Raw genomic sequence first — 19,192 nt, 5'->3', positions numbered from 1 at the left:
CCCAATAAAAGATATTTACGCTAAAAACAAGAACAAAAATACAAATTTTTAAATAGTGTATTTGTACAGACAAGAAAGGTAAACTTTACATTTATTTTACATTATAATATATTCTATAATAATAGCCTTATGCAATCGTATGTGGTGTTGCTTCTCAAGTATCTTCTCAAGATTTCGATATTTTTACTTTGAAATAAGGCAAAAATACAGATTTAGAGAATGCCTTGTTTTTTTAGCGTATAGCAAATGATCTGTAACGTGAGAGAGCGTTCACGTCTGTGATATTTAACACTGGGACGTTTTCTAAATCATCTGTGATTTCCCAGATTTCTCATTTCTCTCTTCTTCTCTCTATTCCTTGCACCTGCACTTTGGGTTTTTCTTCTTTGTAAATCGTGAGGTTTTTCACACCTGTCAGCGCTGAAATATGAGATATGAATGGGCTGAGAGGCGACGCAGTCCAGCTGTGTTTCATATCTGATTTATAGTGTTTGCTGAAGACTATGATTGTGTACAGTTTTTTATTTTACTGTGTTCTCACCAGGCATGCGGCATGTGTGTGCACCTTCTCGTAAGTTATTGTTTTATTGTTTTGTTTTTTAAATGGACGAGTTTCTACTTTATTTCATGCTGCTGTTTTTAAGTTAAGTACATCGAAATGTAAATGATTGAGATCACTTCCAGAAATTAAAAGTTTAAATGGAAATATCCTGTCCTGTTATCAAAAACTTCTGTTTCATTTATTGTTTACTGTATTGCAGTCCATTGGCAGGACATATGTGGGGTAAAACTATTGAAAGTGTTTTTGTTGTTGTTTTTTATTTTTTTTAAAGGGGCTCCCATAAGCACTGTTTTATTTAACAATTTATACAAGGTTTGCAATTTTTGCAACACTCGGACATGCTGTGATTTCTATCAATAAACTTTAAACATCAGATTAAATAACATTTCAAATGAAATCTTAAATTTAATAAGAATGGGTAACATGGATGCAGATTTAGGCTAAATAAAACTGAAGTATCTAGCTAGTTGATGAAGAAAGTTTGGTTAGTAGTTAGTAATAAACTTATTTTTCTGATAAACTTTTCTGATAATTTATTAATAAATTTGATGAATAGTTTAATTGTAAATTTGCATAAAAATGTTTTTGTTTATTAAAAGTTAAATGTTAATTTAATGTATTTTCTACAATATTATTCAGCATCAACTCTCTCTCTCTCACACTTTATGTATTTGTATTTATTTTTTATTTAATTTTTGTTAACATTTCATATGAAATTTGACTTTTTTATTATTATTTACTTTTTGTTTAACCCCGGATATATTATGGTTATTATTATTGTTGTTGTTGTTACATTTTTATTACTTTTTGTTATTTATTTTTATTTGTGTATTCTTTTATTAACTTTTTTGTTAACTTTATTTATTTGTTATTTCATGTGAGATTTGAAATGTACAATTTCTTAATTTAAAAGCTGTACAATTTGTACAAAATGTACAATTTCTAAATTTAAAAGCTATTTCTTTGTTTTTATTGTTTGTTCTTATTTTTCTGCTTGGTCATGCTGAATGTGGCTGTTGTTGGGTGTTTGTCCACTAGAGGCAGTGCAGCTGTGAGACTCTGTCATTTGCATAGATTGGACTGAGGCCTTGTGTTTGCTGTTGTTCAGAGGTCAGGGCTGTAACACAGCGGTGTGTCCTGAATGAAGCGCTCTGACGTTTAGAGGGTGTGAGCGCAGACGTCCAATCACACGCCGCTGTTCTCCGATCGGCCCAGTACTGGAGATTCTTGGCACTCTCATAATGACAGCATGTTGTCTCAGTCACCTAGTCCTGCGTCATCACCGGTGCTTTGCTTGTGAAAACTCTTCTCTCAGCCTCAAAATGAACTTTCTTAGGATCAAAATATCCTGTAACTAAACCTATTTACTACTTACTAAAGCACTTTCCCATCACTAAGCACTTGATAAGTCAGCTGTTTATCTGTTCCGGTTATCCGCTTACCTATCAAGTATTGTTTTATCTTTAACCTCGTATCTTTTGTACTCGATCCAAGTATTGTGCCATAGATTAGCAATGCAAACAGTAAAACCCCTGTACATTTGCCGTTTATGAATTAACCAATAAAATCAAAGTCTACTGCGATAGTGCACACTCGACAACCTGAAGAGTAGCACTGTGTTGCAATATAATACTGTCAGCTTCATTAATGCGCTGATGGTTTTTTTTATTACACAGGAAACCCAGACCACAAAACCAGTCTTAAGTCGCTGGGGTATATTTGTAGCAATAGCCAAAATTATTGATTTTTCTTTCATGCAAAAAATCATTAGGACATTAATTTTTGACTAGTAATATGCATTGATAAGAACTTCATTTGAACAACTTTAAAGGTGATTTTCTCAATATTTAGATTTTTTTTGCACCCTCAGATTCCAGATTTTCAAATAGTTATATCTCGGCCGAATATTGTCCTAAATAAAAATTTACACTTTTGACTGGTTTTGTGGTCAAGGGTCACATATTATATTCTATTATTTTATAGAATATTACATTTTAAGAGATGTATTTATTTAAATGCATTTCTTTTTTGCATTTAATTTTTTATTGTTAATTTTTATGATTTATTAATGTAATATTTACTTATATTATTCGCATTTATTATTTACTTTTTATTTATTATTCTTTTTTTATTCAACTTTTTTATTTATTTAAAATTAGATTTTTGCAACCCCATATAAATAATAAATATAGTGCAAATAATAATGTAAATACTACTTATTTATATTTTCATTATATTTATTATTTGCTTAATTGTTTAATATTTACTTTTGTTATTCACATTTATTATTTAGTTTTATATTTATTTATTTTATTTACCTTTATTTTTATTAGCTTATTTATTTCATCTGAGATTTTTATTAATATTATTATTATTTACATTATATGTATTATTTATATTTGATTCATTATTCATGTTTGTGTACTCTTTTATTCGTATTCAACTTTTATTTCGTAGGACATTTAAAATTTTTGCAACCCAACATGTGTTATTATTAGGTATTATTATTATTGTTATTATTATTGACAAGGCCTTCAAGATTGTAAAATCCAGTCAGAATTCAATGTAAAGCAAGTCTTTGCTGTCAGTAGCATATCTGTCTTGATTTCCCCTTGTTCCGTCAGTCAGCAGATGATAATGTTCCAGCTGCTGCTGGAGTCTGTTGCATAAACCTGTACAGTTCAGTTCTGTTATCAGTCCTCCATGAACTTCAGCCCAATCAACATTAGACCAGCATTAGACCCCTTCACAGTCACATCCAGCCTTTCTCAGAGACATCAGACTACCGGGAGACACAGAGTGAAGCTCAAGTCTTCAGTGTTGAGGCAGAATATTTCCCTCCTTGCTTCCTTTCATTCGTTTCAGTGACCTGAGTCTGACCACTTGTTTCAGGAAATCAGGCAGTTCATTGATCTGCTGATTCATGAGTGTGACTCAATATTGACAGAATAATCTCATGTCATGACAATAGTTTTGCGCAGTAAAATGTTTAACGTGATATTAATCAGTTCAGCATGATGTTTTGTTGTTGTTGTTGTTTTTATCTTTTAAATGTGGGTTAAAGTCTAATGCTGCCATTCTTGAGATCTCATTCTTGAGATCTACTTATCTACTTTTTAGAAGATTATATAATCAGTCCATTATATAAGAGATACAGCTCTTTTAAAGAGTTTATATTTAGTTAGCTACTTTAAAAACAAAGTGTGAGCATCCTGACACAGCAACACTAGCTCAACCAATGGCATGATTTGGGGGGTGAGACTATCTGTTTGTTGACCAATGGCAGACGGGGGAGTGTTTGGGAAACTTGTTTAAAACCCAACTGTATTGCTGCAGTTCCACTCCGTGATTCAGCAGTGGAGAACTTCAAATTAAACAGTAACGACTCACTTTAGAACCATACCTGTCTAAATTATCATCATCATCCTCATTTCTACAGTAATACCATATAATAACATTATTATTATTACGGTTTCTTTTATATTTTTTATTTATTATGTTTGTTTAATATAAATTTAGCGTTTATAGTTTTTTTTATAGAAACTTTTTGGTGACAATTAAAAAAAATCGGTTTATCGGTTTCAATTTAGAACCGTATCTGACGAATAATAATAATTATATAGTAACAAAATATAATAACTACATTATTATTAATATTTTTATTGTGGTTCTTTTATATTAATGGTTCAATTAAGAAGCATATCTATCAGAAGAATTATGATAATAACAATAAGAATTATTATTGCAATAACAAAATATATATATAACTATTATTATTTATTATTAATATTTATACATTGAATGTATATTTTATTTATTTAGTAATTTAAAAAAATATATATTATTTTGTTTATTTAGTTATTTCTGTCTGGAAAATATTTTTATTATATTTACTATTATTATTAATATTTGTACATGTAATTTAAATGTAGAATTTACAGTTTTTTGGTGATTCAGTGGTGGAGACATGCCATATTTCAACTTTAAAGGTTCTTTAATGATATTAATGCTTTATTTTATAACCATATCCGAGGATCCCTTAAGGTCCTTGACTTTTAAAGAGACTAGTTTAATGTGAGCGTTTTGTTTGGCGTGTTTGTTGAGGATCGTAGAGGTTGCGGTGATTGATGCTTCATGATTCAGCTGAACTCCTGTGTGTTTTCCTCTCTCTGTTAAACAAAAACTTACATACATTCTCAGAGCTTTGTTATTTGGCTCATATTTGACTGTTTCCCACCCTACCATGAGGCCAATCATCTCTCAGAGCCTGCAGGACTGTCCTCTGCTATTGGCCGACAGCTCTTTCAATGCATCTGTAGTTTCAGTAGATAATTTATATGATAAACATCTGCAGTCAGGTTTGCAGTGAACAGATATATTCAGTAGCACTTTACTTTAGGCACAAATATTACTATTAAGTTGCTTATTAGCATGCATATTACTAGCATATTTGCTGCTTTTTAGAATTTATAAAGCGCACATTAATGCCTTATTTTGCGTGACCATATTCTAGATCCCTTAACCCTAAACATAACTATTACAACAAATACCTTAAAGCAGCAAATGAGGAGTTTATTGAGGGATAACTCTTAGTTGATTGTAAATCAGTGTTCCCTAAAGTATTACCACATATATTGGTATTTCAATATATTGCTTAAAGCTGAATGTTTTTGTGTGCAGACTCATCGGTGGGTGATAGTTAAGCATGCATGAGTCATTTATTGATGTTGTGCATGTTAATGTGCCTGTTAATGACAGCAGCATCTTGAAATGGTTCAGCTTTGTCTTCACGTTACCTAACGCTTGTTTATCTGGATGTGGGATGTTTGGGACTCTGTGCTGGACTCTGTGCTGGAGGGTGGACTTTGTGTCGGCCAGTAATCTTTCCCAGAGAAACACCTCCCTGAGCGCAGGAGGAAAAGCCCTCTTGGAAAACCATATATAAAGAAAGACAGAATGTGTCCTCGTCCCTCCAGAGCTCCAGTTGTCATCCTGTCACTCCATCAGACAGAGGAACCCACTCACAGGTCAGTTCACCAGGTTTGTGTGTCATCGAGAATTAATAATAGTACTATATTATGTAAAAAAAAAAAAAGATGATTTTTGGCATTGTTTTTAAATTTGCAAAATTCTGAATAAATATGGGATATCATGCAAATATAATTTAAAATCATGTACAATAATTTTTTTTTTATATATATTGTGCAGAATTTCTCATTTCTGTAGACAGAAATAGCACACAAAATAAGCTCAAATATTTTAATCCTTACTTTAAGAACATAAATATTTACACCAGGTGTCAAAAGCTTTGAATTTATATTTCGGATGGTTTTAAACACTTTTGATCAAAAGGCTTCTGAAATTAGTTTTGTAGACAATTATAAACTGTGCCTACATACAGTATGAAGTTTTTATAAAAACATTTTTAATGGAAGAAAAATAGTGTCTGCTGTATGCATTTGAATGCAACAAGTGTGCAGCTTAAATGCTTTCAATCATTTCAAAGCATCCCCTGAGCCTCATGCAGTTGGTTGATGAATGTCCAGAAGAGCTCAAATATAAGAGTTTGGGTCACTGTGTGATTCTCATCCTTTCGTTTGTGGTTTTATAAAAGTTTTCATGACTATTATTCTAAAATATGTAGAATAGTCATAATAAAGAATGAGTTGGTGTGTTCAAACTTTTGACCTGCGGTGATGTTATGCGTTTTATAATAACAAGCGTTGTAATGCAGGGACTGCATGTGTGTTTTCAGCTGTCAGTATGGTGGGTCTGAAGCCGTCCGATGTTCCTCCTCCTCTGGGCGTGAAGGTTCTCAGCGCAGGAACGGCCGCATGCATTGCTGATTTAGTCACCTTCCCTCTGGACACCGCAAAAGTGCGGCTACAGGTACAGACTTCACCCTGATTACTGAACATCCCGCCACTACAAATGACCAGACACTCTAAATATGTTGCATGGTTTGCACCAATGATATATTTATGATTATAATAAATATTATATGGATAATTGTACATGTATTCTAAATGTTTTTTTAAGATTTATGAAGAAGAAAAAAGATTGTATTTTCTATTATGAATAAGATTGTAATTCTATATAATATTATATATGAAATATTATAAAATATAATAAAATATGATATTATATTATGTATTTTTGCACCAGCAATATATTTATGATCATAATAAAATTATATAAATAATTTGGGTAGTTGTTAGGAATTTTGTTAGGTATTAATATTTCAAAATGTCATTTTTAAAGATTTCTGAAGACAAAAAAATATATAAATTAATGTATATATAAAGTAAGTGTGTATTAAATGATATTTAACATTGTATATTAAAAAATATATATTTTGTAATGTATGTATTAAAATATTACAAAACACATTATTATATATTTTTGCAAAAATAATATATTTATGATTATAATAAATGTTATAAAAAATAATCTGGGTAATTTTGTTGAAAATGTATACCTTCTTTTTTTAAGATTTCTGAAGAAGAAAAAATTTATTATTAATATAAAAAATCTATTTAAAATTATTATAATATATAATCTGTTTCTGAATATAATTTGGTTGTTTTAAATATCATTTCATAATACATTATTATATTTTTTGCACCAATAATCTATTTGAATGTTGTATATTAAATATTATGTTTTATAATAAATATATGATTTATTACATTAATTTCTATTAAATATCCTTTATTTTTTAAAGAGTTTTAAATGGTTAATTGTTAGGAATTTTGATAGATATTTTTAAATCTATATCTTGGCAAAAACAAGATTATTATTATATATATATATATAAAAAAAAATAGTATTATCATTTTTGATTTATTTGATTATTATTACACACGTGTAACTATGTTATACAGTAGCAGTATCTCTGGTTTACGCCCATCACAATGTCTCTGTGTTTTCCATGTTTTCTTCCAGATCCAGGGAGAGAAAGCGACGACGGGCGCAGCTAAAGGCATCCGGTACAGAGGGGTGTTTGGGACCATCAGCACCATGGTGAGAACGGAGGGGCCGCGCTCACTCTACAATGGCCTGGTCGCCGGGCTTCAGAGACAGATGGCCTTCGCTTCCATACGAATCGGCCTCTACGATAGCGTCAAGAGCTTCTACACGCGCGGCAAAGACAGTGGGTTCATTAGATAGAGATACATGGTCTCAGCTGTTTCTTCCAGACAAGAACGAGAATGCTGGGATAAAGGAGAAACATATGAGACAAAGCCTTTTCTTGAATGAAAGTGTAGGGATCTCTTGTTTATGGATTGGTCGTTTTTGCCTTGCAGACCCCAACGTGGGCATCAGGATCCTGGCGGGCTGCACCACCGGTGCGATGGCCGTGTCTGTGGCTCAGCCCACAGATGTGGTGAAGGTGCGTTTCCAGGCCCAGATGAACCTGCAGGGGGTGGGCAGACGCTACAGCGGCACCATGCAGGCCTACAGACAGATCTTCCAGCACGAGGGGCTCCGGGGATTGTGGAAAGGTGTGTTTTCTGTTCATTTCTGTTGCACTCTTTTAAATAAAGCTTCCCAATTGTTTTTTTGTTTTTTTCACAGAGATTCCATAGAGCAACCATTTTTGGTTCCCCAAAGAACCTTCCCCTCAACAGTTCTCAAAAGAACCTGTGAGGAACATTTTAAAGAATCCTTTTCCACTATGAAGAATCTTTTGTGGAATGGAAAGATTCCACGGATGTTAAAGGTTCTTCATGGAGCCAGTAATGCCAATACAGACTCTTTATTTTTTTAAGAGTATATGGGAATATTTGACATTTGGGTTTTACTTGCTATTTTAAACAATCTTGCTATTATCTTTCAACATATGCAGCTGTCCTGAATGGCAGCATCCAAAATGACACAGAATAAATATATAAAATATATGTAAATAAACAGTTATATAGAATTATTATACGTAACAAAATGTAAAATATAATTATTATTTTATATAGATTATTAATATTAATATTAAAACATAATATTGAGTTGGCCATTTTTTAAAACTACTTTCTTGGCTTTGTAAATATATTTAATATATACCATTTTGTACATTATGTAATATATTTTAGAAAATATATTCTCAATTTGACAAAAAATAACTCCTTAAAATTTAGTGTATATTCATGTGGTTGGAGGAATATATCTTTAGAAGCATGTGTTTTTGACACGCCAGCTCTGTCTTTGTTTAATCTGCAGCAGCACTGATGACTCTAATGGACGTCTTCGTTATATCTGATGTGTTTTCATACAGGAACTCTCCCCAACATCACGAGGAACGCCCTGGTCAACTGCACTGAACTGGTGTCCTATGATCTCATCAAAGAAGCCATTCTCAAACATAAGCTCATGTCAGGTATGAAATCTCACAGCAGGAGAATCAGAAACCTAAACAAGTCAGAAAATTCAGTAAACAGAACGAGGCCTTTCTGACTGTTCATGTAGCATCTTTGTTTCCAAAAAAAAAAAATTAAATGACAAGCTCATAACAAAATGACTAAAACATAAACTAAAATTAAAATGAAAACTGAAAATATATAATTAAAAGCTAATTCAAAATGTTAATAAATACTATAATAGTATATACAGTGGTGGTCAGAATTATTGGCATATATTATCTATATTTATATAGATATAAATAAGATTCACACATAACATTTGTAAATAGAAAAAAGTCATTTCTGTAGGAAAGACAATAAGGCAATTATTTAATTAAATGAAGAAAATATAGAATATTAAAATAACACAATATATTTAAAGAATTGTAATTATATATATTTATAACAAAATATCAACAACAACAATAAAAAGCCTAACAAAGGCAGATAAAATGACTAAAACTTAAATTGCAATGAAAAATTAAAATGTAATTTTATAAATACTATAATAGTATAATAGTAAAGCAACACTGGTCTACACATCATTTATATACAATACATAATGAATACATTTATTTAAAGAAAAGATTCACACATAATCATTTCAGGTGGAAGGACAACTGTATAATTCATTGAATAAAATATTGAAGAGAAATTGTGACAATAAATTGTGAAATTGTAACAAAATGACAATATATTTAAATAATTTAAATGAGATTTATTTATATAACAAAATATTTATATACTAATAAAATGACATAAGCACAAAATTAATGGACATTTCATTTACATGCAGTACATTTACATAATAAATTAAAGACTAAAGATGGAAGGACAATAAGGCGACTATTTATTAATCAAATAAAATAAACACTTCAGAATGAAAATATATGTATTTTGTCTTTTTATTTAATATTTTGATGGATGGATTGACATAGACTAAAATAAACAGGAAACTCTGACTTTAAGTACAAGCTCTTAGGTGCAGCGGTGATTTTATTTCAGTAGCATTTATTCATGTTTTGTGCTTCCCAGACACTCTTCCATGTCATTTCGTGTCTGCGTTCGGAGCGGGTTTCATCACGACAGTGATCGCGTCTCCTGTGGATGTGGTGAAGACGCGCTACATGAACTCTCCTCCTGGACAGTACCGCAGCTCCCTCAACTGCGCCTGGACCATGATGACCAAAGAGGGCCCGACCGCCTTCTACAAAGGGTGAGCGCCACATATTGAGATTTATACATCATCTGAAAGCTGAATAAATGCACTTTCCATTGATGTATGGTTTGTTAGTATAGGACAATATTTTGGCTGAGATACAACTATTTGAAAATCTGGAATCTGAGGATGCAAAAAAATCTAAATATTGAGAAAATCTCCTTTAAAGTTGTCCAAATGAAGTTCTTAGCCATGCATATTACTAATCAGAAATTACGTTTTGATATTTACAGTAGAAAATGTACACAATATCTGCACGGAACATGATCTTTACTTAATATCATAATGATTTTTGGCATAAAAGAAAAATCGATAATTTTGATCTATACAATGTATTGTTGGCTATTGCTACAAATATACCCCAGCGCCTCAAGACTGGTTTTGTGATCCAGGGTCACATTAATGCTGTTAAATGAAGCAAACTTTAATAACGTGTCACGTGTGAAATAAAAAACTCTGGCTAAGAGACGAAATGTTTGTTTCTCCTTCAGGTTCGTTCCGTCTTTCCTGCGGCTGGGCTCCTGGAACGTGGTGATGTTCGTGTCGTTCGAGCAGCTCAAGCGGGCCATGATGATGTCCAGGAGCAGATTCGAGGCCACCACGTAGATCTTCACCTCAGACCGAAATCCTTTCAAACTCACGGACTCACATGAGCAGCTGTTTCAAACTCCTCTGACGGGACGAGGATGAGAGCCGGAGCAGCTTCCAGTTTCACACTTCCGCTTTGGAAGTTCAACAGGCAACACAACGGGATGCACATCAGTGAGAATCTGACAGAAACATCAGAACCAGGGGCCTCATTTATAAATATATATATATATATATAAGCGTATCAAGTCTGTGCATACGCACGCTTTATAAATGAGGCCCCAGGTCATGACTGTCATCCTTTCTCCTTCAGGGTAAACCACTATAAAAATGGCTTCTCAATACAATGATTGATCATACAACGCACAATTTGAAATGAAAGGATGAACCCCCTTGATATCTTAATGTACATAATGTTTATGTAATATTTATATTTCCTCATTTTTTAAGCAATTAGTGCTTTGTTTAAAGCAGCTATTTACCTAAATGTCTATTTAACCCTGAATATCCATCATGTAACCCTGGAATGACCTAGAAAGTGAGATTGCCTCAAAACTGGAAACTTATAAAGACAAAGATCAGCACATATGCTTCAATAAAACACCTTTATACTACTTTTGGATGTCTTTGTGGTGACTGTGGATTTAGATTGAGTACTGTGTGAAATGAGCATAATCTAATAATAATAATAATTAAAAAGTAAAAAAACAAAAGATTTAATATTGAAATATTTATGGTAGCATGCATTAATCATTAAAAAAAAAACTACAAACCTCATTTTGTGACATGCAACTTATAAACAGCATTTTGCTTATGCTTGCAGATTTTATGACTATATTACATTGTGATAATTATGTGAAATTTTATTCAAAAACATATGCGTCATAAAAATCTTTACATGGTTTACTGATGCAAATATAAATTTAAGTACAAATTATTCAATACAATATTTAAATGTTTAGGCCTTAAGATGCTCTTTTAAAAAAATTAAAACAATTTTATAAACCTTGTTTTTGTGACATGCAACATTATAATTTTTTAAACAGGATTTTGCTTATGCATGCAGATTTTAAGATTATATTAAGTCGTGTTTTATGTGAAATAACATTGATTTTGAAATGCATATGCATCTCTTCAAAAAAAATCTTTAAATGATCATAATGCAAATGTAAATTTAAGGAAAAAGTTCAAATGATTTCATTAAATATTAATCATGCATTAGACAGGTTACTGTGTGTAGATTTTAAGATCATATTTGTCTAAGAACTACAAGGAATATATATTTTTCAAAAAATTCACAGAATTAATTAAAATTAAATAAAGGCAAAAAGGTGACAAAATTATTACAAGTAGTGATCAATTTTAAGACGGAAAACGTGCATTCATTTGGACCTAAAATCTGAAAACATGGAATGCATTAATTGAATTTAATTTAATTACCCACTTCAAAAAATCCATAATTTTACTAAACTCAAACATGTATTTTTATTGCCAAACCTCTAATGAAAAGATACAAACATTGTATTTGAATATTCAGTCACTAATTTTATTCTTCAACATTAGGTATGAATCCAACACTATAAAATTAATCGGGTCATCAGGAATAAAAAGTTACATCTTCAAAACCAAACACCGTTTATAAATAAGACAACGACAGTGTCACATCGACATTTGTGCATACAAATGCTGTACTTTGGAATTGAGTTGAGGTCTGAATAACAATATTCACAAAACAGATTAGTTATTAAATACTAGTTATAGGCCACATCAAAGAATTGTGCAGACGATGACGGGTGCTGGGTTTAATACAACTTAAACACACTTTAACATGCAAAGAGGTTGAATCATCTGCATACAGAAGAATAAACAACTTCCTAACATCTTACAAACAGAAACGTCAACTTCCTGAGATGGGTGTTCGAACATGAAGAAGCAGGAGTCACGTGACCACGACCAAAACGTTCAAGTGTGAAGGGGATTCCCATCTGTTCATTGGAGAGTTTAAAACATCACTTTGAAAGTATTATTAACTAATACTTAGTGTAAGTCTTTTCCCTGACCAGGTCAATGTAGCTAAACAACCAGCTATGTACAGTTTATACAGTTGTTTAAATATTAATATTCAAATAAAGTTCCATGAACGTTGTACATTTCCCAACTAAAAACTATCATGAAGTCAATGGAAAAAGAAAAGAAAATCAACCGTTGCGGTTTCCTTTTGTCTGTGAAATGATGCTGGAATCACTTCTCTTGGTCCACGGTCATGATGAGCGTGACCTCAGGCGTCTGAAGCTGACCTTTGACCTTGTCGTGGAACTTCTCCCTGTAGCGATTGAACTCCATGATGCTCTCCGGCTCCTCTTCCAACCAGAACTTATCAAACTCATACGCCAGGTAACCTGCCAACAGGAAACACATGACATGAAAAAAAAATTAAAAATGACTTTTTACATAAGGAAAAGTAAGCCAATTTTGGGAACTTTAATACAGTATTTACTGTAATATCCTGCAAAATAAACAAATAAATAAAAATACTTAAAAAACAATAACATGTTTTAAATCAGCACAAGTTCAGTATAACAAACACTAGTTTGCTGCCATTAGATACTAAAAATTAATTTCTACTTTCAAATATATTATTATTATATAAATATTAATTTCAATAATAAATAATAACATAAATAATATGATCAAACAAGAATTCATAAAAAATCATTTTAATATATTAGATATTTAATACGAATTATTATTAATAAAAAAATCTGCACTGTCCTAAAATTTGGCTTTATTTTCCTTAATCAAAATGTAATTCTTATTTATTTATTTATTTCAGGATTGAATATGATCGAACCATGATCTTCACAGGTTTTGTGAGACTCATTGCTCTTTATACATATTTCTCAAATAAATACATTTTTAAAATTACATTTAAAAAAATAAATAAATAAATAAATAATTTATATATATATATTAGTGCTGTCAAATGATTAATAGCATCTAAAATAAAAGTTTTTGTTTGCCTCATATATGTGTGTGTTCTGTGATTCTTTATTATGTATATATTGAAAATATTTACATGTATTTACATGTCTATATTTATATTCATATAATTTATATTATAAATAAATATATTTAATATTAAAAAAAATTAAAAATCTGAAATATATAAATGCATGTGTGAGTATTTCTATATACATAATAAACATACACAGTACAAACTCATATTATGTAAACAAAAACTTTTATTTTGGATGCGATTAATCGATTGACAGCACTAGTTTATATATTAAATATATTTATATATAATATAAATTATATGAATATAAATATATATAAATACTAATATTTTCAAAATATATACTGTATGTGTTTGTATTTATCTATACGTAATAAATATACACAGTACACACACATATTATGTAAACAATTAATTGTTTGACAGCATTAATATAATATACATCATTTTTTTACTCACAGTAGAAATGATGGAAGTGCTGCATTTGTGGTTTTCCAGAGACTGTGTTGTAGAAATGAGGCTTCAGAGCATCACTCTTCATTAAACTGTATGCCATCTCTGTTAGATTGATGCCCACTATGGCATACGAGTACCTGCAACGACACAAAGCATGCTATGATAATGAGCACTTTTACTAATTTTATCAGTCATGATGCCATGAATCACTAAACATGACATAAATCAGTGAGCACTCACCCTAGTCTGGGGTGATTGGCGTGTGACAGGACCTGCCGGGCTGCGTCTGTGTAGTTCTCACTGAAAAAACTGGCCACACAAAGATAACACATCAGGGAAGCAATGAAGCATCATCTTGTCATAAGCAGAGAAGCTGCACTTACAGGAGGTTTGTGAGTCCCAGCATCCCCATCCCTCTGAAATCAGTCTTGGGATCGTCGCCCTGGAAACCAATGTTTCCCCACTGCTTAGTGACCCTCGATTCCAGCTTCACTGACGGCATTAACAGATCCCACAACTGACAGAAAACAAACAGACCTGAGAACCTCTGAAGCTCAATCATCTTAAAATGATCAGAAAAATGAGATAAATCACCTTCAGAAGCATGTTCTCATGTTCCTCATTTTCTGAGTCAAACACCTGTTTTCTTAGTTCCTCGACCGCTTCAAACAACTCGTTATATCCGTTGATTTGTAACAAACACTGACGGAGATTCACCTTAAACCTGTAAGAGAGACCTTGATAATATCCACAACATACACAAACCTTGAATACATGCTAAAAATAAAACAATAATCAACCTTGAAAATAAAAACTGTGAAGCAATTAGACAAGTTTATATTTATTTTAGTGCTGTCAAATGATTAATCACGAATAATCAAATCCAAAATAAACGTATTTCTTTACATAATATATGTGTGTGCACTGTGTATTTATTATAAATACACACCCATGCATGCATATATTTAATAAATATATGTTAAGTTTATATATTTATATATGATATAAATTATATGAATATAAATATAGACATGTAAATATTTTCAACATATATGCTGCATGTGTGTGTCTTTATATATGCATAATAAATATACACAGTACACACACATATATTATGTAAATAAATACGTTTATTTTGGATGCGATTAATTGTTTGACAGCACTATGTTTATTTACAGTTATGCATTTGTCAGATTTAATAAAATAACTCAAATAAATATCTACAATATTTTTATATTAATTACAAGCATTTTAATATTATTTTGATACATATTTAGGTTTTTAATTTGAATTTTAATTAGGGAAAATACTGGATTTTTTCAAAACTAGATTTCTTCATTTTCATTAATCTTACATAAATCATAATATTAGGTTTGGGTTTCTTTAATGGGGACTGTTTACATTATGTAATGGCAGGTGTAATTTAATATGCTGAAACGGGATCTTCTGAGTTGTTTTTATTTATTTAATTTCTCTTGAAATCTTGTTATTCCAAATTAATGGATGTTGCTATTATAATGTGCAATTTTTATTCGATGAAAAACAATAAAAAATATAGTTAAAAAATCTAAATTTTGTGCAAAAAATTGGCACCAGGGGCAACTAGGTTGAAATGATGGTTTCTCTAATCAGAAAAAATGACCGTTTGTGCTACTACAATGAAAATACAGAAATATTTATAATGCATAAAAAAAAATAAAAAAAATTAGATATGACTCTTAATGTATTTCACTGGGCCTACTGTGGAGAGAAAGCTTTGTAACATAAAAAAATAAAAAGTAAAAATAATCATCAGCTCAAATCATGTGTGAATTTGTCACTGTTGCAGCAAAAAAGCTGCAAAAAAGCTGCAAAAATGTTCAAGTTTATTTTCCCAACTGAATAAAGTTAATGCAATCTTAAGAGAGCCTCACGTAGGATCTTTCTGCTCCTTGATTCTCTTCTCCTGGATTATTTGAGCCAGATGGTCATCCAAATCATTCTCCTTCAAAGATAAAGCTGCTCGCAATACCTGATCAAACACAGAACAAACACACTTTAGAGTACAGTAAAGAATGACGTTTATCCATCATATCAATTGGTCTTGAGTGAAGAATCTGGTCAATATTAATATTCAGCTCAGATAAGAAAGTACTGAAGCAGGCTGAAATCATCACCACACTTACCCTGCTTTTAGAGGACTTCAGGGAATACTCTACAAGACAAGCAACAACGACAAGTTTGCAAAAGTGATGCATGACAATTCAAACGCTGTCGTAAATGAACAATTCAGCCCAAAAAATGGATCACAAACTGGTTAAATGCTTCTGTTCTCCCACAGGTTAATATATTTCGATGTAGTCCACATATGATCATCACCTATCTGTGCTGTCCTCAGCGCCCCAGCTTTGCATCGGGCACATATACGCTGCAGCTCACATCTCCCTGTGACCAGCCGAAGGAACCATTTCAACCAGAAGCGCAGACATGAGGAAAAGAAACACTGCCAGATATACCCCAGCATCCTCTGAAACACAAACAGCCTCAGTTAGTTCCAGTGCAACTGCACTCTTTCTTCCAAATGCATGCAACAAAAATACAACACACACATGGATTTTCTAAGATGCATGCAGGTCATGCAAGCAGTTAACGCTACACATCAGTAATGCAGACTTTATTCAGTCCAAATGAGCTGTTGCTGTCTGTACTGTGTGAAGCTAGCATTATTAGGAATCTCTAACCAATAAGATCCGTGCTGTCCATCATCAAATCAGACCACACAGGTCAATTAGATGAAGAATACAGCTTAATCATAAGCCAAAAGTGATGCTTTAAGAAAATCAGCTGGACAATACAACAGGTTGTTCGCGCGAGAGACATACTGGACACCAAAACCACAAATAATCTAATAATTCAACTCATGACACATTTCACGTGACGCTTGCCAACGTTTATACCGCTTCACGTTTTTTCTGGTATTTAATACTACGTGCTAAAGATGTTTTGGAGTACAGTAACTGTATGGGTCACACTTACTAGCAGCCTCGTCGCCCGGAAATGATTCGGATTGGTGCGCATGCGCAGAAGAACTGATGGCCGCATGTCTCGAATAACACTTTCTGAATGCAGTTCATGTTCCCCAACACTGTCAAAATGTCAAAATTTTTATAATTTAGAGTAGGTTATAGAAAATAGTATATATTTGCAGCTGTACCTGACAAACGCAACGTTAACTGTTTAGACAGCACTAGGTTTTATATAGCCTAGGTAGGGTAGGCCCTATGGGATATAAACCTATGAATATAGCCTATATACGTAAACAATTCGCTTATCTGGGGGAAATGTCTCTGACGTGTCTAAAAACGAATTTACAGATTTCCTACTCCTCTGAATTTCCAAGCCTTTTAAAAAGCAACTAAATTTTAGAGCTGAACATAATTTTTTATTAGTATTGGCATAAAATAGAAGATATGGGGGAATACACAGGAGAGAGAGAGAAAATAAACTATTTACTTAAAACCCATTTAAGACATCCTCAAAGCTTTTTTATTGGAGGAGTGGTTTTATTTTATTTTATCTACTTGTAGATCAGAAGCCAATATTTTGCTATACCATTTTGCCTTAGCTTTAGTTACAAAATTATTGCTAGTAATGTGAAAATCTCTCAAAAAATAATTAGACCATTTAGGATCCATTTACAAAAAGTTGAGGTATTTTCAAACTGAAATTACGGTTTAATTTGTAAGATTTCACCAAAAAGAGCTGAACATAATTTCATTTACAACGCGTCGCAGAAGCAATTTCCTGTGAGTGTGCAAGACTTCTAATTCTTTAACAAAACGCCTTCCTCGTCGTCCCGCTGTCCCACCTTCACCCACCTCACTCCTCCAGCATCAGGCGTCAGTCTGGCTCTGACCGGCTCGTTTTGACCGGAGGAGTGCTCCTGCGCGTCCACATTCCTGCGCATGGTGGACGGCGAGCGGGCGGCGGGTTTGACATGTGGCATGCTGGGGAGACGCTGTGTGCTGAGGGTCATGTCTGAGACGTCTGCGTAAGCCGCTTGATATCTGGGCCATAATTGAGCCGATCCTCTTTTGGCTTGGTTGTGCTGGGTCTCAACGGCCCACCGACCAGCTTCTTCTTCTTCGCTGCAATGAAATTACCATCATATGAATCCTCATCATCCACATCATTACTATTGTAACCAGGTGCTAGAATGCTAGGAGATGAACCATCGGGACTCTTTTCATTGGTCATTGAGGATCCAAACTTCACAGAGCTGGTCAGTCCAGCAGAGGGGGATTGTGTGTTCACTGCTGATGGGTGGGTATCTGCTGTGACTTCTCTCAAAGCTGGTGGAGAATCTCTAATTGCATCCGTTTCAGCTTCATCATCTCCTAATGCTGCTTCTATCACGTCTACAGGAATGTCTGTCAAATACAAAGAGTCATGTGACACCAGCAGGCCCAGCTCCAGAATCAAATCATATAGGGTACATACTGTATATAGGGTACATATACATACACTAAAAAGCTGTCACTCATCTTAGTTCACAGTGATCTCACAAAGATAGGCTACATTATAATCAATGAAGTTCTCTACGCAGCACACCAGTTTACAAAAAAATAAAAACATTCACTCACCTTCATACATGGAATCAGGAGAATCCAGGGATCTGAAAGCTTTAAAGCGTCCATAGAAGCCCCTGTAGGGGACTAGCCAGTTCCCGTCGATGAGCAGCACCACCTGAACCGTGTTGGACACGGTGGTGTACCTCTCCAGGATCCTCTGCCCTCCCGCAGGCACTGGAGACTCATCCAGGTGGATCTGATCGCTCTTCTCCTGACAGGCACCCGAGGGAGTAAAGTCCTCCAGGTAGAGCTCCAGACGCTTCCCAGGAGGCACCTGAATGGTCCAGTTGCACCACACGGGGGGGTGTGAGCACAGGTAATCAGGGGAGAAGAACTCACCGCTGTCTT

The 19,192-nt window shown here is 33.0% G+C and overlaps 2 protein-coding genes across 3 annotated transcripts; one reads left to right on the top strand and one right to left on the bottom strand.

The window, feature by feature from the left end:
* Positions 1 to 5,454: 5,454 nt before the first annotated feature.
* On the top strand, positions 5,455 to 11,376 carry LOC306873570 (dicarboxylate carrier UCP2-like). The gene is made up of 7 exons (XM_079422967.1): positions 5,455 to 5,589; positions 6,318 to 6,451; positions 7,508 to 7,715; positions 7,870 to 8,067; positions 8,832 to 8,933; positions 9,991 to 10,171; positions 10,666 to 11,376. The coding sequence occupies exons 2-7, from the start codon at positions 6,326 to 6,328 to the stop codon at positions 10,778 to 10,780; spliced, it is 930 nt and encodes a 309-aa protein (XP_079279093.1). The 5' UTR covers positions 5,455 to 5,589; positions 6,318 to 6,325; the 3' UTR covers positions 10,781 to 11,376.
* An 850-nt stretch (positions 11,377 to 12,226) lies between these two features.
* Positions 12,227 to 18,664, bottom strand: LOC306873499 (ELMO domain-containing protein 2-like). 2 transcript variants are annotated; one of them, XM_079422832.1, is made up of 9 exons: positions 18,092 to 18,664; positions 16,593 to 16,740; positions 16,400 to 16,428; positions 16,148 to 16,245; positions 14,829 to 14,958; positions 14,618 to 14,751; positions 14,475 to 14,543; positions 14,238 to 14,371; positions 12,227 to 13,161 (listed from the first exon to the last, which is right to left on the bottom strand). In XM_079422832.1, exons 2-9 carry the CDS (start codon positions 16,735 to 16,737, stop codon positions 13,004 to 13,006), a joined length of 897 nt encoding a protein of 298 aa, XP_079278958.1. In that variant the 5' UTR covers positions 16,738 to 16,740; positions 18,092 to 18,664; the 3' UTR covers positions 12,227 to 13,003. The 2 variants fall into 2 exon arrangements, with proteins under 2 accessions (XP_079278958.1, XP_079278957.1); XM_079422831.1 differs by lacking the exon at positions 18,092 to 18,664 and adding an exon at positions 17,250 to 17,271.
* Positions 18,665 to 19,192: the final 528 nt, after the last annotated feature.

This window comes from Barbus barbus (assembly GCF_936440315.1).
Source record: "Barbus barbus genome assembly, chromosome: 8".
Taxonomy (NCBI): Eukaryota; Metazoa; Chordata; class Actinopteri; order Cypriniformes; family Cyprinidae; genus Barbus; species Barbus barbus.
This window is presented reverse-complemented; position numbering and strand designations above follow the sequence as displayed.